Source organism: Lampris incognitus, chromosome 11 (genome assembly GCF_029633865.1).
Source record: "Lampris incognitus isolate fLamInc1 chromosome 11, fLamInc1.hap2, whole genome shotgun sequence".
In the NCBI taxonomy this organism is placed as follows: Eukaryota; Metazoa; Chordata; class Actinopteri; order Lampriformes; family Lampridae; genus Lampris; species Lampris incognitus.
This window is the reverse complement of record NC_079221.1, coordinates 54320004-54343649: the sequence shown is the minus strand read 5'-3', so window position 1 is coordinate 54343649 and position 23646 is coordinate 54320004. Positions and strand designations below refer to the sequence as shown.

The following is a 23646-nucleotide window of genomic DNA, read 5'->3' as shown; positions in this document are numbered from 1 at the left end:
CTATGACATATACATAGAACAACCTAAGGGTTATATTGAGAAGGGAGAAAAACTAGTGTGTAAACTAGAGAAGTCAATCTACGGCCTCAAGCAGTCTGGCCGCAATTGGAATTTACTGTTACACGAGTGTTTGACAGGTGATGGTTTTACACAAAACCAATCAGACCATTGTGTGTACTCCAAGGAGTCAAAGGAAAGGATGTCATTGGTGTATTGCCCTACAGACGAAATGGTTGCGGATGTAATGACGAAGCCCGCATCCAAGGTAAAACTGAAGACATTTGCTAAGGCAATGTTTGGTGTGTGAAATGTGAGTGGTATGGGTTATACCAAGTTTTATTTTTATTTTTGTTCTATGAATAAGAAAATGTATACAGTAAGCACATGATTCATAAGTGGGAGTGTTGAGATATGACACCAACGTATTTGTATGACTATGTGTTACTGTGTACTATTATTTTGTTTACGACTTTGTTTGTCCACAAGTGGGCGGTGTTGCGCTTGCATGCGCGGATTGATTACGTCACTGAGACGCTGTTCATTTTTCTTCTTCTCCCAAAACTACCGAATAAACGAAGGCTGCATTTTTTCCCTCCAGCAGAAGTTCGGTAGTCAGTACGATTCTTTATAACGGTTTAATAATCCACTTCATCTGCGCAGAGATAGACATAAAGTATTAGTCTAGTCTTCTAACAGAGACAAGATTGAGATGGCTTGGACATGTGTGGAGGAGAGATGCTGGGTATACTGGGAGAAGGATGCTGAATATGGAGCTGCCAGGGAAGAGGAGAAGAGGAAGGCCAAAGAGGAGGTTTATGGATGGGGTGAGGGAGGACATGCAGGTGGCTGGTGTGACAGAGGAAGATGTAGAGGACAGGAAGAAATGGAAACAGATGATCCGCTGTGGCGCCCCCTAACGGGAGCAGCTGAAGATAATAGTAGTAGTAGTAGTAGTGGTAGTAGTAGTAGTGGTAGTAGCAGTAGTGGTATTAGTAGTGGTAGTATTGGTAGTAGTGGTAGTAGCAGTAGTAGTAGTAGTAGTGGTGGTAGCAGTAGCAGTAGTAGTAGTAGTAGTAGTAGTGGTAGTAGCAGTAGTAGTAGTAGTAGTAGTAGTAGTGGTAGTACCAGTAGCAGTAGTCGTAGTATTAGTGGTAGTAGCAGTAGTAGAAGTAGTAGTGGTAGTAGTGGTAGTAGTAGCAGTAGTAGTGGTAGTAGTGGTGGTAGTAGTGGTAGTACTAGTGGTAGTAGTGGTAGTAGCAGTAGCAGTAGCAGTAGTAGTGGTAGTGGTAGTGTAAGGGGTTGAAAATAGCCTCAATGAAAAGTTTATCTTAAAAACTATACCCCCACCCCTATTTTTATATTTAGATCTAACTTAGATACGTAATTGCAATGCAGTAAGGGTGTTTCTCCACCAAGCCAGTAGAGGGCGCTGTAGCGCTTCTGTGGATCCCCGGAGTCAAGCTACTCCCAGCTTCCTAAGCAGCTCAGAATAAACTGGTTCAAGCTGGAGTGAACATGGAATCATGCGTTTCTCTTCTATGATCCACAGTTCATCTACCCAGCTCACCTCACCGGTCCACAGTACCCACAGTCTGTGGATCCTTGCTACCACCCAGATTCCCCTAGGTCTAGGCCGGTAACAGTAGTAGTAGTGATAGTAGCAGTTGTACTACTACTACTAGTAGTAGTAGTAGTAGTAGTAGTAGCAGTAGCAGTAGTAACAGTAGCAGTAGCAGTAGTAGCAGTAGCAGTAGCAGTAGCAGTAGCAGTGGTAGTGGTAGTGGTAGTGGTAGTGGTAGTGGTAGTAGTAATACACATGAATGTGTGTCCTACTGTCTGAGTGGTCCGGGTGCAGGCTGCTGACTGTCTATATCAGTCTCTTATCCACAGTTACAGCAGTGGGTTTTACTGTCATTGCATTACTCAGCCATGTTGCAGCACATTGTTAATACACACACATTTACAGTTAAAAGGGTTAACACATGTCCTGGGACTTTCATACTTCTACCAAGGAGAATACCATTTCCTGCTCAGGTGAACCTTCAGAGTGAAATATCACCAATAGTCTACCAGATGACATCACAGCAGGTGGATTATTTCAATAGTGGCGGTTATTTCATAAGAGGACTGAAAGTCAATATGATGGCCAGCTGGTGGGGAATATTAGTGTGTAATGTACATACTCAGCACTTCCTGGTTTTGACTGCTGTCAGATTATATAGAGAGACCTTAGAAGAGACATGTTCCTTTGTCACATGACAGATGAGCAGGAGCAAGAGCACAGCAAGATGATAAACTGGTTTATTACTGGATCACCATAAGACCATCTGAAATAAGAGCTCTGTTAGAAAAGCTGCTCAACATTTAAGCGGGTCAAGCTCATTTTAAAGGACAGTTTAAGTCTGTCTGACAGAAGGACAACACTTTTACAGATGCTCCGCTCTAAACCTCACACACACCAAACAATTAGCACCTGCCAACTGTTTGTTTCTCTCCCAAACAGGATTTTATATCAGGTTGGAAATAAACTTCTCAGTTCTTTGGTGAAACGTGTCTGAAAGCTGTAATTTCCATAGTCGAGGTTCACTGGTTCCCCCGGTCCAAGAATAGAGATGCACTTCAGAAGGTGTTTGTTTCATGCTCCATATGCAAACTCTGCTGTAGACTACAGGAAGGACTTGTGGGACTTCCTCAAATGGGTGGTGTGCTGCCTCCACCCTGTGGTTTGCATAGTCAAGCTTCACTGCTCCCTGCCGGGGCCAGAATAAGCCCTGTCAACACATGTCCACGTCTCAGAGGGACTCTACACCAGGTTTCTAACCCTTCTGTTTCAGCTCATGGTCAACAATATGTGCTCTGTAATGTCCCAGTCCATTTCTAATTGTGTTTTCCAGACCAACCTAGTCCTGCTGCTGCTGCTGCTGCTCTGAAGTATTAGCTTCCCTTCAGGACTTTTGCTGCTGCACTTCTCTTGTTTCCAACTCCAGCAAGGGCTTGTGGGTATATATGGTGAGCACATGCTGATGGGACTAGTTGGTCAGGGCTGTACTCATAGTGAGGCACTCTGGATAAACATGTCAGCTATGACACAAGTGTAAACGCTCATCTCACTGTATTGTCATTACTGGGATGAACTCTCTACAGCGCAGGTTAGAGTCCCTATCTTGTTACTACAGCAGATTATAAACCCACATTACAGGCCTGTCTGCTGTGGGCTGGCCAGGATTTGTAAATTATTTAAAGGGTTTTTATTTCAGCTTTAGCTGGTGCCACAGTTTGTAAATTCATGACAAACCAACAAATACAAAACTGGATCATTTGACAAAAACTTTATTAACTTCTGAGCAGCAGACAAGCAGGAATACATTCAGCAACAGAAACCAACAGTAGAAGCAACAGATGAACTTAACCAAAGTGCCCCTCTCCCCAAACTCACCCCTACACACTTAACTACAACACACCTAAGCACACACATGTTAGAAACTGCAAGGGGGCTTTTGTGTTCACATTCCTGCCTCATTTTTATTCATCTCTTTTTATAAACCCATGCATTTGAGGGAAGGTTGCTTCCAGCCAGTAGGGGGCGTTTCTCTAGCCGCTGCACTGTGTCCTCCTGAGCTCGGTGGACTGCCTGCGGCCATCATGGGCCACCAAGCAGGTGTAGAGGTCTCCTTCATCCCAGCTGGCTTTGCTGAGGGTCAGGATGCTGCTGCGGCTGTACCCAGTGCTGCTCCACACCTCTTGTCCCGTCAGGACGCCCGCCGTCACCTCCCTCCCATCCTTCTGCCAAGTCACCAGCGCTCCTTTTGGGGAGTAGCTGCTCAGCAGACAGGACAGCGTGGCCGAGCCCTTGGACAACTCCTCAGAAGAGGGGGGGAGCAGGGAGAGGGTGGGTTTGACTGAGACCCCCGCTGTAAAGAGAGACACAACTGAATACACCGACTTGCTGAACTATGTGTTACTGAGAGCACTGCAGCATCACCACTACTCACCAGGACCATGTTAATGCTACTGTGCTGTGTGAATAAGCACATGCAGCATCAGTGTGTCATGTTGTAGTCTTTGTTTCCATGTGTTTATGTGTGCAGTGTGTTTTCATAATCTATTTGTACAGTAGTCTATGTGTGTTTCCTTTAATCTGCCGTCTCTACTGTACCTGCAGGACCACAGTTGAAAATGTGTGATGCTGCTAAACTGCCACATTTACACAAATGTGTATCAATGTGCCCTGTCTGTGTGTAACTAAAGGCAACAAACTAAACTAATACTCACAATTTACATGACTTTTTACAACCTTAACAGTAAATAAAGGATGAAATAAACAATATGCCATAGGCTGTAAATCACCAGTTAAATATTCTGCAAGTTTACAATAAAATTAGTTTTAAAAGCAGTTTTCAGGTGTGCGTATATGAATGTGTGTGGCACATAAAGTGAATATGAATGAGCTCATTTCTCAGACTGCCAGTGATTTAGCAGATTATAAATGTGTAAGTTAAACACGGCTTTACATGGGACTGTACACTTTGTGCAGCCTCTATTCAACATGTTCAGTGTGAGTAAAGCTCATTTAACCACCGTTGTACCTGCAGCTGATTTACACTGCTGCGGTGCAATCCTCATGCAACAATTTCTGCAGCTTTTACTGATACAAGACACCTAAAATATACACGGGTTAGAGACCAAACGTCGAATAAATAGCTCAGTGTTGAAGATTGTGATTTCAGTTTGTCTTGTAAGATTTCCAAACTGACAGCATTGTTCAGGCTTTAACCAATGGTCGACTAAAGCTGTAATGTCAAGTTATGTGACGATGCTACGGCATACTGATGTTGTTAGAATAACATGGACTACTTTACAATATTCAGCCACTGCCTTTCCACCCTGGAGTCCTGTTAAATGTCACGACTGACTCCAAATGAATCATTAAACAAATCAAAATCTAGTTTTGTTTTCCCAAACCAACACTCGACATACGTAGCAACACGTTGTGAGAAGCAGCTAATGTAGAAAATGACTACGGACACACAAATGTACAAGAGAAATCACTTACATGAGACGATGACCTCAGTGCCGCCACCAAAAGTGTACCACAGTGATAGAGCCTGGTTAAGACGCCGTACAAAAACCTCCTTTCCACTTGACACACCTCGATGGCTGCTGCTCAACACGCTCACGTGCCGCAGCTCAGCCTTATTAGTGTATATGGCAGGAAGTTTTAGCTTTTAACCCCTCTGTTTTTACTCCAGCTCCACCACTTAGCCATTTCCTTATCAGAAACTGGATGACAACCAGCCTACTTATAATCCCACTGTACATCACAAGTATCCAGGCAAAATACCAAACTCATGATATCCACATTCTATTTTAACTATCCTGTCTATCAAAAGTTATATTCTAAATGATATTTTAACTATCCTGTCTATCAAAAGTCATATTCTAAATGATATTTTAACTATCCTGTCTATCAAAGGTAAATTCTAAATTATATTTTAACTATCCTGTCTATCAAAAGTCATATTCTAAATGATATTTTAAGTATCCTGTCTATCAAAAGTTATATTTTAAATGATATTTTAAGTATCCTGTCTATCAACAGTTATATTCTAAATTATCTTTTAACTATCCTGTCTATCAAAAATTATATTTTAACTATCCTGTCTATCAAAAGTTATATTCTAAATTAACTATCCTGTCTATCAAAAGTTATATTTTAAATGATATTTTAACTATCCTGTCTATCGAAAGTTATATTCTAAATTAACTATCCTGTCTATCAAACGTTATATTCTAAATTATATTTTAACTATCCTGTCTATCAAAAGTCATATTCTAAATGATATTTTAACTATCCTGTCTATCAAAGGTAAATTCTAAATTATATTTTAACTATCCTGTCTATCAAAAGTCATATTCTAAATGATATTTTAAGTATCCTGTCTATCAAAAGTTATATTTTAAATGATATTTTAAGTATCCTGTCTATCAACAGTTATATTCTAAATTATCTTTTAACTATCCTGTCTATCAAAAATTATATTTTAACTATCCTGTCTATCAAAAGTTATATTCTAAATTAACTATCCTGTCTATCAAAAGTTATATTTTAAATGATATTTTAACTATCCTGTCTATCGAAAGTTATATTCTAAATTAACTATCCTGTCTATCAAACGTTATATTCTAAATTATATTTTAACTATCCTGTCTATTAAAAGTTATATTCTAAATGATATTTTAACTATCCTGTCTGTCAAAATTTATATTTTAAATGATATTTTAAGTATCCTGTCTATCAAAAGTCATATTCTAAATGATATTTTAACTATCCTGTCTACCAAAGTTATATTTTAAATGATATTTTAAGTATCCTGTCTATCAAAAGTTAGATTTTAAGTTATCTTTTAACTATCCTGTCTATCAAAAGTTATATTCTAAATTAACTATCCTGTCTATCAAAAGTTATATAATAAATGATATGTTAACTATCCTGTCTATCAAAAGTTATATTCTAAATGATATTTTAACTATCCTGTCTACCAAAGTTATATTTTAAATGATATTTTAAGTATCCTGTCTATCAAAAGTTAGATTCTAAATTATCTTTTAACTATCCTGTTTATCAAAAATTATATTTTAACTATCCTGTCTATCAAAAGTTATATTCTAAATTAACTATCCTGTCTATCAAAAGTTATATAATAAATTATATTTTAACTATCCCGTCTATCAAAAGTTATATTCTAAATGATATTTTAACTATCCTGTCTATCAAAAGTTATATTTTAAATTATATTTTAAGTATCCTGTCTATCAAAAATTATATTCTAAATGATATTTTAACTATCCTGTCTATCAAAAGTTATATTTTAAATGATATTTTAAGTATCCTGTCTATCAAAAGTTATATTCTAAATTCTATTTTAACTATCTTGTCTATCAAAAGTTATATTCTAAATTAACTATCCTGTCTATCAAAACTTATATTCTAAATTATATTTTAACTATCCTGTCTATCAAAAGTTATATTCTAAATTAACTATCCTATCAAAAGTTATATTCTAAATTATATTTTAACTATCCTGTCTATCAAAAGTTATATTCTAAATGATATTTTAACTATCCTGTCTATCAAAGTTATATTCTAAATTAAATTTTAACTATCTTGTCTATCAAAAGTCATATTCTAAATGATATTTTAACTATCCTGTCTATCAAAAGTTATATTTTAAAGGATATTTTAAGTATCCTGTCTATCAAAAGTTATATTCTAAATGATATTTTAACTATCCTGTCTAGCAAAAGTTATATTCTAAATGATATTTTAACTATCCTGTCTATCAAAAGTTATATTCTAAATTATATTTTAACTATCCTGTCTATCAAAAGTTATATTCTAAATTAACTATCCTGTATATCAAAAGTTATATTCTAAATTATATTTTAACTATCCTGTCTATCAAAAGTTATAGTCTAAATTATATTTTAACTATCCTGTCTGTAAAAAGTTATATTTTAAATGATATTTTAAGTATCCTGTCTATCAAAAGTCATATTCTAAATGATATTTTAACTATCCTGTCTATCAAAAGTTTTCTTTTAAATGATATTTTAAGTATCCTGTCTATCAAAAGTTATATTTTAAATTATCCTTTAGCTATCCTGTCTATCAAAAATTATATTTTAACTATCCTGCCTATCAAAAGTTATATTCTAAATTATATTTTAACTATCCTGTCTATCAAAAGTTATATTCTAAATTATCTTTTAGCTATCCTGTCTATCAAAAATTATATTTTAACTATCCTGTCTATCAAAAGTTATATTCTAAATTAAGTATCCTGTCTATCAAAAGTTATATTCTAAATGATATTTTAACAAGTTAAAATGTAATTTTGCACATCAACAATTCAAATCTTGACATCAAATTAAATCCTAACTACTGAGGATTACAACTTTCCCCCATTCATTTCAGTGAGAACTGGAATTTAAATTAGTGGGCTATTAAGTAGTTTAAGTGCCAGTCGTTGAAATATTTTTTTTTTTTTTGCAATATCAACATTTGGAACATAATTGTTGATATCAAAAAAGAAATGTGTGACATCAACAACTGAACCTCTTATATCAACAACTGGTGTTTCAACTACTTAAAAGTTAATTATAACTACTTAAAATGCAATTTCTGATATGAAAATTGGATATTTTAACAAGTAAAAAAATGAATTGGTGATGATAATAAAGGACATTAAAAGCTGGAACAGCTTGCCATATTGTCCACCATGGACATCCTGTGGCCAAAATGTTGATCCAGTCGCCACAGGGATTTCCGTTTTCTTGTCCATTCAGACTTTGCATTTTTCCTTTGTCCGACTGCATGGTCCTCTGTAGTGTGCCCCCTGTAGGCAATAGATGTCCTCTGTGAATCCCTACACATCAACTGTAAATGCTGTGTAGAGTTCCCTGTGTTTTAACTGTGTCCTTTCAAGATGCATCTGTCATAAATGTCCGAAATACCAAAGATGAAGATCGAAAAAGGTCCATAAATTGACACCACGTATGGAAGAAAAGGAACGGGTTCATATGGTGCTACTGACATGTCACCTGAGAACAAGACCTGTTCAAGTCTTGTTGGGGTCCTAAGCAGAATTTGATTTGTCCTCCTGGTGTCCAAGCAGCACTTTGTTAATCGTAGGACTTCACAGTCTAAGAGGCAGCTTAGTTGTCTTATACCTTAGGTGGTCCTGCCTACATGGCAGGACCACCTAAGGTATAAGACGTCGAGGCGCCGCGCGCGCGCAAAAACTGGCGGTCCCAGAGTGGGAATGAAATGTTCTACCCCGTGTTTAGTAACCGCGGTGGAAAAGGCAGGTGTAGTCACCGATGGAGAATCCGCCAGCAAACGTTGAAAAACATCCCCTAATGCTAAAAAGTTAGCGTGTGTTAACGGCCCCGCTCCCCTGTCTCGCACGGAAAAGTGGCGAAAGACACAGCATCAATTAAACGGCGGTTTGCAGCATCAACCAGCAGACCATTAGCACACAGAAAATCCGCGCCGATAATAGGAACAGTAATGGCGGCCACTACAAAGTCCCACTCAAAATGGCGCCCGTGGAAACAAACAGTCACCAACCTTGTGCCAAACGTCGCAATGGACGAACCGTTAGCTGCACTCAACAGTGGGCCGCCGCCTTCGGCCGACCTGTCTGTCTTAGCAGGAGGGAGTAGGCTCTTTTGCGAGCCTGAGTCCACCAGAAACCGTCTTCCTGACATCGTGTCCTTAATGAAGAGCAGCTCACTACGTCCGCCAGCGCCCACAGCTGCTACTGAGCGCTGCCCGGGAGTTTCCCGGCGCCTCAAACGTGCACGGAGGGACGCAGCGCCTCGCCTTGCCGCCGAACCGCCGGTGGAAGAAACAGAGGCCGCTCCCGCGCCGTCTCCGGGCAGTCACTCCAGCCACCACTGCCGGGTCCGCGTCCTCCGACGCCGGCTGGAGAGACTCCGATGCCACACTCTGCACAGAGAACCGTCTGGTAGCCAGCAGGACCCGATCGGCCTCCTCAGCCAAACCTCGGCAGTCACCAGCAGCCAGACACGGGGAGTTAGCCAAAGCCGCGCGCCCAGGAGACGGAAGCTGGCGCAGGAAAACGTGCGGGAAAAGGAATCCACCTTCGTCTGAGCCTAGCAGCGACAGCATATTGTCCATGAGATCCACAGCCGTCCCGTCGCCCAAACCGGATGGGGAAAGGATTCTATCTGCCCTCACTGCGGCAGATAGGCTGTACCTCCGGAGCAGAAGATGTTTGCATGGCCCGGCGTGTGGACTGCTGGTCCAGCGCAGCGACGACCAAATAGTATCTGGAGTCGTCCGCGGAGGTTCCACACAGGTGGAACAGCGCCTCGACATGCTGGAACCACGAAGCCGGGTCGCTCTGCCAGAACTCTGGGAGCTTCACAGCCGCGGCGAGAACGGCCGGCTGTGAGAGTTGGGGCGGCGTGGCCGAAGTGGATTCACACTCCTCTTCTGCTCCAAACACGTTCAATTCGGGGTCACCAATGTGGCAGGATGGGGAAAAACACAGCGGACGAAGGCGAGTTTGATGTTTATTCCTCAACTCCAAAAACCAACTGCAGCAGGAACAACCCTGCACCAGCAAGCCCCGGGAACGTAAACCACGCCCCCAGCTAACAGTCCTGCTGGGTGAGAGGCATAGCCCCTAGTGTCCGCCACAATACTAATATTACTCATGACAGGAACATTTGTACATTATTATTAGGGGTCCAAGCAGCGAAGCTGGTGGAACCCTACTGTATTTGTTAGGATTATTATTATTTTTCTCCGCTAAAAGTGTGTGAGGCTCAGCAACCATAAGTCCTAGACCAACCAACTTTGGTACGTGGATTCCTATGGCCCCCCACTACTCAGTCACCACAAATCACCTATGTCAGCCAGATGGTGGCGCTATAACAAAGGGTCATGCGTAATTCCCACACCATAAGTCAGATCAACACAAAACTGCACAGACCTATGCATCTGAATGTGCTCTACAACTTTGTTATTGGGACCACATATGTCAGCCATATAGTTTGCCCGCCATTTTGACTTGTATTAGTTTGGGCGCGGTTTCTCAGCTAAATGTGTCTGAGGCTCAGCAACCATAAGTCCTAGACCAACCAAATTTGGTAGGTGGATTCATACGGTCCCCCCTACTCTGGCACTACAAATCACCCATGTCAGCCAGATGGTGGCGCTATAACAAAGGGTCGTGCTTCAAAGGCCATAACTCCCACAGCATAAGTCAGATCAACACAAAACGTAATCGACCCATGCATCTCAATGTGCTCAACAACTTTACTATTGGGACCACCTATGTCAGTCATATAGTTTGCCCGCTATTTTGACTTATTTGGTGTGGAAGCGCTGCAGCTCTACATACCACCCGCCTGGACACCTGGGTATAACGACATACTTTTTCTTTTTACGGCAGTCGGCTAGGACGCAAGAAATCAGACACCGTCTGGCCCAGTTTTGGAAACTCTGGCACATGTTTCTGAAGCAATGGAAGTGTTACGACATTTTAAAAATTACGGTAATCGTCTAGGACACAGGCGACCCAAGTAATCCGACATCTCAAAAACCGCTTGATCAAAAAATCAGAGATTTGGTATACTTATACTTGGACCCATTTGGCTACGTTGCCTAAAGTGCTGATTGGCTGGATTACCAAAATGGCTGCCAAACAGCCAATCAAAATTCAGCAGCTAATATCTGCTAGTGTGAACAGCCAATCTTCATGAAACTTGATAGGCTTATTATTTGTGGCACATAGAAGCCATGTACCAAATATGAAACAGATCGGACACATGGCGAATGCAATACTGCTTGGACCCCATTAATCGCCGCTTGCGGCTATATTTATTATTATTATTAATATTATTGTTATTACTATTATTATTACTATTATTATTATTACTATGTTTATTATTGTTTATTGTCATTATTATTGTTATATTATTGTCATTATTATTATTGTGATTTTTATTATTATATTATTATAATTGTTATTGTTGTTGTTATTATTGTTATTATCATTGTTGTTATAGAGCTTACCGTATGTCCCAGCTGGCAGATCAGTCACTGTGAAACAGAGGGAGGTTTTTGTACGGCTCTCTATCACCATGTGAACACAGCCTGACTATTGACACTGTGGAGACTCTGACAGTAGTAAACTGCTGTATACTCAGCTTGGTCTCCACCGATGGTCAGGGTGAAGTCAGTCCCAGACCCACTGCCACTAAACCTCGATGGAGTTCCAACATCTTGACCCCTTTAGTGAACGAAACACCTCACCATATCCAAAACTCCATTGATTTCGAGGACAAGGTCCAAGGCGTAAAACTGGAACCGGATGAAACCATGGTATCCTACGACGTGACCCCGTTATTCACCTGCATCCCAACCATGGAGGATTTGGAAACTGTGAGGCAACGTTTGCTACGTGAGAACACCCTCCACAATAGGACCAACCTCAGCCCAGACCAGATTTGCCAACTACTGGACCTTTGCCTGAACACTACATATTTCCAATTCAGGGGCCAGTTTTACAGACAGAAACACGGCTGTGCAATGGGCTCACCGGTATCTCCCATTGTGGCCAACTTATATACGGAAGAGGTAGAACACAGGGCACTGAACTTCTTCAGAGGAACACCTCCGAGCCACTGGTTCAGATATGTGGACGACACATGGGTCAAAATCCAAACATAAGAGGTGTAAGCGTTTACCAAACACATCAACTCAGTGGACAAGAACATCAAGTTCACAAGGGAAGACGTAAAGTACAACAGTTTGCCCTTCTTGGACTGTGACGTCCACATTGGGGAAGACAGGAGCCTCCACATTGGGGTTTACAGGAAACCTACACACACAGAACAATATCTACTTTTCGACTCACACCACCCTCTGGAACACAAACTGAGCGTCATCAGAACTCTGCAACACAGAGCTGATAATGTGCCCAGCAGCACTCAGGCCCAACGGGAAGAACACAAACACCTGAGGGAAGCTTTAAAAACCTGCGGCTACCCCAGTTGGACCTTTGTGAAAACATAACACGTTCCAGAAAGACCATGTTTCTGGGGTTTCCGAGAAACTCAGGAGAATGTTTAACAAACACCGCATCCCAGTATACTTCAAACCCAGCAACCCACTCCGACAAAGACTGGTTCATCCCAAAGACCGTGTACCACACACCCGGAAAAGCAATCTGGTGTATACTGTACAATGCAATGAGGATTGCACTGACCTATACATAGGAGAAACCAAACAACCACTACACAAACGGATGGCCCAACACAGAAGGCCAAAATCCCCAAGACAAGACTCAGCAGTCTATCTACACCTAAAGGAGAAGACACACTCCTTTGAGGACAGCAACGTACACATTTTGGACAGGGAAGATAGATGGTTTGAAAGAGGGGTGAAAGAAGCCATCTATGCGAAACTGGAAAAACCATCCCTCAACAGAGGAGGAGGTCTGCCACACCACCTACCTCCCACTTACAATGCCGTCCTTTCATCTCTACCCAGGAGACTCAAGAAGCCTAGCCTCCAAGAACAACAGTCGGTCACTAACGGCTCCAAACGACTCATGACCACTGAATGGAGCACTAACGAAGTCAAAACTAACACCTCCAACGACCGTCGCTGCTTAACATCGGATCACAAAGAGCCATTGACATCAATAGCTCCGATAACGACTCCAAAGAGGATAAATATCTGAGTTTCATCACCAGCCAGTCAGACTAGCTTGGTCTAGTCAGAAAGGCACGAACTGATGAAGCCTCTTGGATGAGAGGCGAAACGTCTTCACGGATATGTACCAAATCCAGCTGCACTCGATTCAATTCCTTTGGACAACCATGACCTGGATGAATGAGAACCTTCACAGACTTCCTGTAGTGTGGTATTCTAACACAGGTAGAAGGTTTTGTCTGCAGCATTGTGAGGATGTGTTGGGGACGTTGTTGAGGTAGCAGATTGTATAATTTTATTTTATGAAACATTACCACAATGTCTCAAAATAAAGGAATAACATTCTCATTGCAACATTCATAAAATGTTTGAGGATGTTATTGAGGCTGAGATGATGGAACATTTCCTATAACATGTTCCTGCCATGTGATATAATAACAAGGTCTCGGTCAAGGTCACATTTATTTTTAGAGCAACTCAACACCAAGCCAGGTTTGTGCCAAAGTGCTTTACAACCATCAGAATTGAGCAAGTTATCATAAAACATAAGTACATACGTACACACATGCATCATCATCATCATCATCATCATCACCGGCGGTCACTCGAAGCGAGTATGATTGTCCTCTCAATTGGTTTGTCTACTTGTGGGTCTTCAGATGGTTGTAGAGGCAGATCTGCGATCCACATACTTTGGTGCAGTGTGGACAGGGGAAAGTGGTGGTGGTTGGTGGTGGTGGTTGAGTCTTGTTCTCTGTCTACTTGTGGTGCTGTGGTTTTTTCTCTGCAGCACAGTGGAGCTCCATTTCATGACATGCAGCTACCTCCTGCACGGATTTCTGCCAGGAGCATCTATCCAGTGCAATGTCTTCCCAGGTGCTCGGTGTGATGGTGAATTTCTTCAGACTGGGCTTGATATTGTCCTTGAAACGGTTTTTTTCTTTTGCCTGCCGGGAGCTCACTGACCTTCCTTCAGCTGGGGTACAGGATGTCTTTGGGGAGACGTGTGTTGGACATGCGGATGACACGGCCTGTCCATCAGAGTTGGTGCTGCATTATTGTGGTGGTGATGCTAGTCATGTTGGCTTCTTCCAGAACACTGATGTTGGTGCGTCTGTCCTTCCAGCTGATCCTCAGCATCTTTCATAAGGATCTTTGGTGGTATTGTTCCAGGACTCTCAGGTGCCTGCTGTAGGTGGTCCATGACTCTGCTTCATACAGCAGGGTGGGGGGAACCACCCCTCTGTAGACCAGGAGTTTTGTTTGGGCCTTTAGGTCTCGGTCTTCAAAGACTCTTACTGAGTCTGGCATAAGCACCACTGACACAACTCAGGAGATGGTTGACCTCAGACTCGATGTCAGTTTATGTGGAGAGAAGGCTGCCGAAGTAGGAGAAGTGATCAACGTCTTCAATAAACACATACATACGTATCTCTGTTAAAAGAGTTGTGAGTACACATTTTAATGTGAGCACAAAAACATATACTACACTATGCACTTATGTGTTCCGGATGTGCTGGAAAGCCGAAATTTCAACTTCTTACTGGAAAAATGGGGTCGTATGGTCCTTTAAGTTGAAGTGTGAAACTCAGAGCGTTTCTTTTCAGTCTGTAGGTCACCAAGATGCACTTATTAGAGCTCAGCAAGGCTGTATAGCATAATAGTACACAGTATTATTCACAATGTCTTCTCTTAAATACATATAATTTTGATTTTCAACATTGAATGGTCTCAACTTTATGAAAAATAAAAACAGTGTGTTAAATGGCCAAACACAAGTTTGCAATATAAATTTACAACACAGCTGATACATTTCTTTGGTAATGGGCCAGTTTACATTGCCAAATATTACTGACATAATGCCAGCCATATTAACGTCAGTGTCTTGTGGGTGTCCATATTTGTCCCCTGTTATTTCCAGTCTGGCCACTGGGGGGTGCAGCATTTCTTTTTGTGACCAACCAGCTAGAATTTCTGACGTCAGACATCAAGTGGAGCACAACTTAACTGTTTCAACATGGTTTAGAAACAAAAAAGTACCATGATGCAACAGCACGTCTGTCCATGCCCCTGTCTTAGACTTAGACTGACTTACACTTAGACTGTCTTAGACTTAGACTTAAATGGATGATCCGCAGTGACGACCCCTAACAGGAGCAGCCGAAAGTAGTAGCAGTAGTAGTAGTAGTAGCAGTAGTAGCAGTAGTAGTAGTAGTAGTAGCCGTAGTAGTAGTAGTAGTAGCAGTAGTAGTAGTAGTAATAGTAGTAGTAGACTGTAGCTTCAGTTAGCACCCAGTCTTGTTCTCGCCTGTTTGTTTCTTATTGGTGCACAGATCTTCTCAGACAATACTTGATTTGGGATTAAGTTCATCTCTGGACACAACAATCAGGAATGTTAGACAATAGCAACTGATTTCAGGGAGGTTATTTGTATATGTGGCGCCATCCTGTGCTTTACCTGTGCCCCCGTCCAGAGGGTTACTGGTTGTGTCAGGAAGGGTATCCAGCGTGAATTTTGTCAAATCGTTTTGCTGATTAAAAAAAAAATGAAATAAATAATAACAATAATAATGATGATGATGATGATGATGATGATAATAATAATAAAACATTTTATTTGTGGGCACCTTACAGAACACAGTAAAAAACAAGCAACACTGTATCAGACAGCAGAGCATCAAAACAAAGCAGGTAGACAATAAGAAGTTAACACACCAGATAAGTATAACATCTTCATCTGCACCAAACTCAATGAAGCGTGGATCAGACTGAATATGCCAGTTTGAAAAGGTGCGTTTTGAGATGAGATTTGAAGGTTGAAAGAGAGTCAGTCTTGTGACTGTCTTGTGGGAGAGAGGTCCATAGGCGGGGGGCAGAATGACTGAAGGCTCTAGACCCCATGGTAGTCAAGCGGGCCAAAGGTGCAGTGAGTTAGAGAGCAGAAGAGGATCTGAGAGTGTGGGAGGGCGTGTGGATATGAAGGAGTTCAGAAAGATACGAAGCAGCTAGGTTATTAAGGGACTTAAAGGTGAGGACAAGACCAGACCGGATCTGTCAAGGCCTGGGTTAACAACGGCCTCCATTGGTGCTGCGCCCAGTTTCCATCAGTATGATGGAAACTGTAAAATCCACTGTGGTGACCCCTGAGAAACAGGAAACAAGCTGAAAGACAAACAAGAAGATCTGCATATGTAGGGGAGCTTGTATTTGGACATAAATGAAAAACCTTGAGAGAAGTTTTTTTTTTCTTCCAGTTTCATCATGAACTGGATTTGTGTTCCAGTGTGTGAACGGTATAATCTGAATATCATGAAATCAAAGCATGACAATTTCACATAACTTCTCAAGGTGTTACGAAGTGTTATAGAGTGTTCTTAATCCAAGATCATTTCTTCTTCATCTAACTTGGCATTAGTCACAGAAGGTGGTGGTGACTACTGTAATAAGTGGCTGGAGCACACACAAGACGGTATGTCCTCACAGGACATGATATACACATCTGCTACTAACAGCAGTCTCACCAGGAAGCTCATTTGCATAGAGAGGACACTTCTTATTTGAAGGACATGCTTCAGTGCTCATGAAACCTTTATAACTCTGCAAGTCCAAAGCAAAGCCACCAACACTTGTTCATTGTGACAGCAAAGGTAAAAACCATGTGTTGGAGCAGCATTTTCATCCTGACATGTGCTGCCTTTATTCAAGGTAAGACCGGCAGAGATGATTCACTGTCTTCCTTGTTTTCCTCATCTCAACTTTTCCTCCCCTGAAAGAACTTTCTCTGATCTCACCAGTTTGTGTTTCCCCACCTGCCCATTGTTTCTACCAAGTCCCTGTTTGTGTTTTACACTGTTGAGTTTCAGTTAAAACAACACCTGAAAAAAGGAATTCTATGTGTTTATGTGATGTAATGAGTAACACATCTGTCCTTTCACAGAGATTTCCAGATGTACATGTGAGACAATGAAGGCCTTCACTTTCAGTCTGTTTGTGTGTTTCTGTTTTCAGGATCAAGCAGTCAGGTCACTGTGACTCAGACTCCTTCAATGAAAGCTGCCAATGTAGGAGAATCAGTCAGTCTGCCATGCAAACTGAGTCAACCCCCTAGAATTTATCAGCGCAATCCACTTATCTCCTGGTACCAACAGAAAGCTGGAGAAACTCCTAAACTCCTCATTTATTACGCAAACACTCTTCAGTCAGGAACTCCATCGAGGTTTAGTGGCAGTGGGTCTGGGACTGACTTCACCCTGACCATCAGTGGAGTCCAGGCTGAGGATACAGCAGTTTACTACTGTCAGAGTGAACACTATATCAATAGTCAGGATGTGTTCACACGGTGATAGAGAGCCGTACAAAAACCTCCCTCTGTTTCACAGTGACTGATCTGCCAGCTGGGACATACGGTAAGCTCTATAACAACAACATCACCATTAATAACAATAATGATAATAACAATAATGATAATAATAATAATAATAATAATAACAAAAATATAATTGTAGTAATATGTTGTTCTTGGTCTTCTTCTAATATATGGTATTAGTTGCATTGTCTGTTTTTCTATTCTATTATTGTTATTGTATTACTGGTTTCATACTAATGAACAAATTAAAAAAAATATTCTTTTCAAATTTGTCAGTTTTGTCAGTGTTTCTCTTTTGTTGTCCTCACATCTGTATACATCCTATGATCACACAAAAAGTACCATTTCAATAAAATGGAAAGTAAATCCTACATGACATGAAAGTGTGAGATTTACTTTGAAACATTACTGAATCCCCCAACCTCTGAAACCAGAGTTTAGCCTCCTCAGAAAATGGACAAAATAAATGTGGTCATCCATTGATAAAAGTCGATGCTTCACACAATATGTTTAGAAAACTGCTGATTTCAGAGTTTTCAGTCACGTTGCCTTGTTGTTTGAGAGCAATGTAAAGAATTATGATTTTAACCAAATATAACCTGATGAACCAACATGTTTAATGATGTGTTCACCTACACGGTGCAATAATTAAATCAAATGATCATTAATGGTGTGATTATTACCTTCTTTAAATAAATTAACATAAAACTGACAAAACAAGTATGTAAGTAAGAATTTGCCGCTTAAAATATTTTCGTTCGTTTTGTGTACAAAATAATCTATTGACATATTTACTGGATTTTTTTTCTATCAAGTTATATATTTATTTCGTGGTAACTATAAAACGTATAATCAAATTCAAAATTAAAAACATTCCTTGAAAAGTTATAAATTAGAATATATTTTGTTCAGTTTTGAAAGCAGAAGTTTTACTTAACAACATTGAGAATTTGCTGCCCAAATATCTTTTCAAAATATCATCCTTATATTTATTTAAAGTTTAATAAAAGCAGTCATATTTTAGAATGACCTACTTTTTCTTTTGGTTTTTATCATTTGTCAATGTTGTGTCCAATTTTAACATTTCTGGTGTTAAAACTATTTGGTTGTATGTGTAGTGAGAAAGAGTCTCAATCCCAAGGGAAATGTTTTTTGGAGGAAACAGAAAACACTGGAAATAATTAACAATAATAATAATAATAATAATAATAATAATAATGGGGGTATGGGGTACCGGGACAGTTGCTACAAGCCATCCGGTCCTTGTTTAACCAAAGTGAGAGCTGTGTCTGCATTCTCGGCACAAAGTCAAACACGTTTTCAGTGGGTGTCGGACTCCGCCAAGGTTGTCCCTTGTCTCCGATTCTGTTTGTGATATTCATGGACAGGATCTCAAGGCGCAGCCAAGGTGAGGAGTGTGTCCGTTTTGTGAACCTCAGAATTGCGTCTCTGCTCTTAGCAGATGATGTGGTTTTGTTGGCTTCATCAGAACGTGACCTCCAGCGCACTGGGGCGGTTTGCAGCGGAGTGTGAAATGACCGGGATGAGAGTCAGCACCTCCAAGTCTGAGGCCATGGTCCTCTACCGGAAAATGGTGGATTGTTCCCTCCGGGTTGTGGATGAGTTGTTGACTCAAGTGAAGGAGTTCAAGTATCTCGGGGTCTTGTTCACGAGTGAGGGTAGGACGGAGCGGGAGATTGACAGACGGATTGGTGCAGCATCAGCAGTAATGTGGACGTTGTACCGGACTGTTGTGGTGAAGACGGAGCTGAGCCGGAAGGCAAAGCTCTCAATTTACCAGTCAATCTTCGTTACAACCCTCACCTAGGGTCATGAGCTGAAATGAGTTTCCTCCGTAGGGTGTCTGGGCTCAGCCTTAGAGATAGGGTGAGGAGCTCGGACATCCGGAGGGAGCTCAGAGTAGAGCCGCTGCTCCTTCGCGTCGAAATGAGCCAGTGGAGGTGGTTCAGGCATCTGATCAGGATGCCTCCTGGGCGCCTTCCTTTGGAGGTTTACTGGGTACGGCCAACTGGGAGGACATCCCGGGGTAGACCCAGAACTCGCTGGAGGGACTTCATGTCCAATCTGGCCTGGGAACGCTTTGGAAACCCCAGGAGGAGCTGGAGGACGTTGCTGGGGAGAGAGACGTCTGGAGTGCCCTACTTAGCTTGCTGCCACCGCGACCCGACTCTGGAGAAGCGGCTTATGATGAATGAATGAATGAATGAATGAATGATAATAATAATGATGATGATGATGATGATGATGATGATAATAATAATAAATTGAGGTTGTGCCCAAACATTATGAGCAGAGCGGATCATAAAACAGAAGTTGCCATGAGAAAGGGAAAGTCCAGTTAAACATTTATTTGGCCACGGTAACGCAAAAGCTTATTTTCAGCGTCAGTGTGAAGACAACAGTTCTTTATCAGTAGCAGCTAAACAAAGACAGGTCTGCATGTAGGAGACTCTGTGCATCAGTCCCACTCGATGGTTTATAAGGACAAACTCAACTCTTGTCACTCAGTGACACCCATCACACCTACATGTATCTCATCTGCATGTGCAGCACTGTAGATGTTGACAGTTGACTAGGACCAGTTCTAGGTTCCTAGGAGCAGTTTATAACTAGCATCAAATGATTGCAGACCAGAGACCAGCGGTAAAGTTTGAACTACCAGCTTGTTTTTACGTATATAAAGAATTGTAAACACAGACAGAGAAACATACACAATTACACAATAACACAGTGAGAATGGATAAATTCCTTGAAACCTCTTGTTTTATGATTTAACCCTCATTAAACCACTATTTTGACTTTCAGATAATTTAGATAGATATTTTAGTTCTAATTTAGGATCCGTTTAATTCTAATTTGAAGTTATCTCTTGTTTGAGTTGACAAATTATGTTAATTTGTTTTATGTTCTATTTTGTTCCATTAGGCCTTTAAGTTTCAGTTCTAATTTCCATTAACCTAAGTTACTTAACCAGTAAATCAGAATGCCAAAAGTAACACACAATTGCATTACCCCATGAACAATATGAATGAGTAATAAACTCAGCCGATACAGCAACACAATATCAGATCAAAAATCAAAATCAATCATCAATGTAGGCTATAATCCGTCCTTTTTTGGAAAATCCGTTGTTGGTCCACTGAGTCCAACTGCGTTTTGCAGTAACAAACTGGAAATGTCAGTCCTACCACAATCCAGGTGCTCGAATCTGTAGGCTGCTGTCCTGAGAATGAGCTGTCTGAAGCCGCAGACAGACCACGTGGATCCAGCAGGGCTCCTATAGGTGGCTCGCCATCTTGGGTGATGAAACACCAAGCGCGATCTTCCCAATCCAAGAAAAACCCCTGGCCTGCATTATAACAGGCACATCACACATGCAAAGACATTAGTTTACATATCTCTCAATAAAATAATCAAAAGAAAACAACAGAAGTACCGACTGACATGGTCAATCTGCCCACCGCTAAAACGTGACGCAGTGTAATGTCTGTGCTAATACACCATGCTGCTGCTGCAGCCCAGCTGGAAGGAGCTAGCTTAGCAACTCGGTTTGCACAAAAGAAACATACATTCTGAATTCGGTTCACAAAAGAAACACGTAGCTCCTCAATAATCTTTACACAAGTTATGATCCCCAACATAACGGAGCTACTTAGAGCTTTAACTAGCCTATGCACACACACATTGAAAACAGATAAGTTGGGCTAGTTAGCAGTTGACTCACCAAGTCCTGGACGACACTCGGACACAACACAAACCCAGGGCTCGGAGGAGGACCAGACCAACAAAACACTCAACTTGGATTATTTGATGTTTATTCCTCAACTCCAAAAACCAACTGCAGCAGGAACAACCCTGCACCAGCAAGCCCGGGAACATAAACCACGCCGCCAGCTCACAGCCCTGCTGGGTGAGAGGCATAGTCCCTAGTGTCCGCCACACAGCCCCCCCCCCCGAACACCCAGAAGGGACTCCTGGAAAGAAAATGAGTGTCTCACTGGAGGCTTAAGCAGCCTGCCATAATGGCTGCGCCGTCCCTCAGCCGAAACAATAGGTGAAACACAGTCCAAAGCCGGCTGAGAAGCAGAATGCTGAACCCGTGAAGACACTGCCGGGGTCCTGGAAGGAGGACGACCCCGACGGGGAACCTGGGCCGGAAACACAACTTCGCCTAACCCTGTGCGCCAGTTTAAGCCTATCAAGCGTGACACGCTCCCTACGCCCACCCATATCCAGCACAAAACCCTTAGGACCCGTCTCAAGAACCCGAAATGGGCCATCGTATGGGGGTTGGAGGGGCGAGCGGTGAGCATCATGCCGTACAAAAACAAAATGAGCCGACATGAGCTCCGCAGGCACGAACGACCGCGGAAAACAGTGGTGAACGGGGCCTGGAACCCGAGTGCTGTCGGACAAAAAAGGATAAACGGCCGGACGGGGTCGAGGAGCGGAACTCCCGGACAAAATTCCCCAGGGACGCGGAGCGGCTGACCGAGCACCAGCTCAGCGGGCGCAGCGTCGAGGTCCTCCTTAGGAGCCGAACGCAACCCGAGCATAACCCAAGGTAAACGGTCCACCCAGTTACCATCCGAGAGCGCAGCGCTGCCTTGAGCGACCGGTGAAAACGTTCACACAAGCCTTTAGCCTGAGGGTGGCACGCGGTAGTGCGGTGTACCTGCACACCCAAGGATCGCGCAAGTGCCGACCAGAGCGCTGACACGAACTGGAGTCCCCTGTCTGAGGTGAAAACTGACGGAGTGCCGAAACGGGCGACCCAGGAGGAAATAAAAGCGCGTGCAACGTTCGAGGATGTTGTGGAGGACAGAGGGACAACCTCTGGCCACCTGGTGGTCCGATCTACCATTGTGAGCAGGTGCGTAAAACCCTGTAAAGAAGGTAGAGGGCCCACCAGGTCCACATGCACGTGGTCGAAATGTCTGGCCGGGATCGCAAACGGTTCGAAGGGCGATTTAGTGTGCTGGTGGACCTTAGCGCGCTGGCACGCTACACATGCAGCTGCCCACCCCTTGACGTCCTTGCGGAGGCCAGGCCAGACGAACTTGGAACCGACCAACTTCACCTACGCCCGAACTCCAGGGTGCGAGAGGGAGAGAATCGAATCGAAAACTCGACGGCGCCAGGCCACTGGAACAACGGGGCGGGAACGGCCGGTGGAGACATCGCAGAGGAGGGGAGGACTGCCTTCCTGCATCACAGCGTCCTCTAGCTTGAGACCGGTACGCGTTGACCTAAGGGCAAGGACGTCCGGGTCGCTGGGCTGGTCGGCAGCCATAGCGGAGAAATCCACACCGAGGTGCACAGGACACACAAGCACACACGACAGACAATCAGCAACAGGGTTGGACTTCCCGGCCACATGCTGAATGTCCGTTGTGAACTCGGAGATTGCCGCTAGGTGGCGCTGCTGACGAGCAGACCACGGCTCAGTCACCTTGGACATGGCGAAAGTCAGCGGCTTATGATCCCTCCAGCAGGAAGCGGAAATGCCGGGTTGCAAGGTGCGGTGCCAGCAACTCCCGGTCAAAAACGCTGTACTTGCGCTCGCTGTCCCGCAGTTTGTGGCTAAAAAATGCGAGTGGCTGCCACGCATTCGCCACACGCTGTTCAACCACAGCCCCCACGACTATGTCAGACGCATCGGTTGTTAAAGTTATGGACGCCGTGGGTGTGGGATGGGCGAGGAGGGCAGCGTTAGCCAGGGCGCACTTAGCTCCGTCAAAGGCCTGGACCCGTTCGGGAGTCCAGTCGACTGGGTCGTTAGCCTTCTTAAGCCGCAGGGCTTCGTAAAGTGGCTGAAGGAGGTGGGCAGCGCGAGGGAGGAAACGGTTATAGAAATTCACCATTCCCAAGAATTCCTGCAATGCCTTAACAGAGACTGTGTTAAGGTTTGTAGAACGAACCCAATAGCGACAACACAAGACAAAGTAAAGCACCAACCTGGCAGGACTCGTAGAGGAGAGCCGGCCGGGCCTGGACAGAAGGGGGA

General features: G+C 42.7%; 1 gene segment (V, D, J or C); it reads right to left on the bottom strand.

Annotated features, from left to right (window-relative positions):
- Positions 1–3318: 3318 nt before the first annotated feature.
- On the bottom strand, positions 3319–11806 carry LOC130121205 (immunoglobulin lambda-1 light chain-like; the record flags this gene model as incomplete). The annotated part of the segment is given in 3 exon segments: positions 3319–3911; positions 5054–5085; positions 11679–11806. Coding segments are annotated over 3 exon segments (480 nt in total), but the record flags the coding sequence as incomplete, so codon positions are not given.
- Between the last annotated feature and the right edge of the window lie 11840 nt (positions 11807–23646).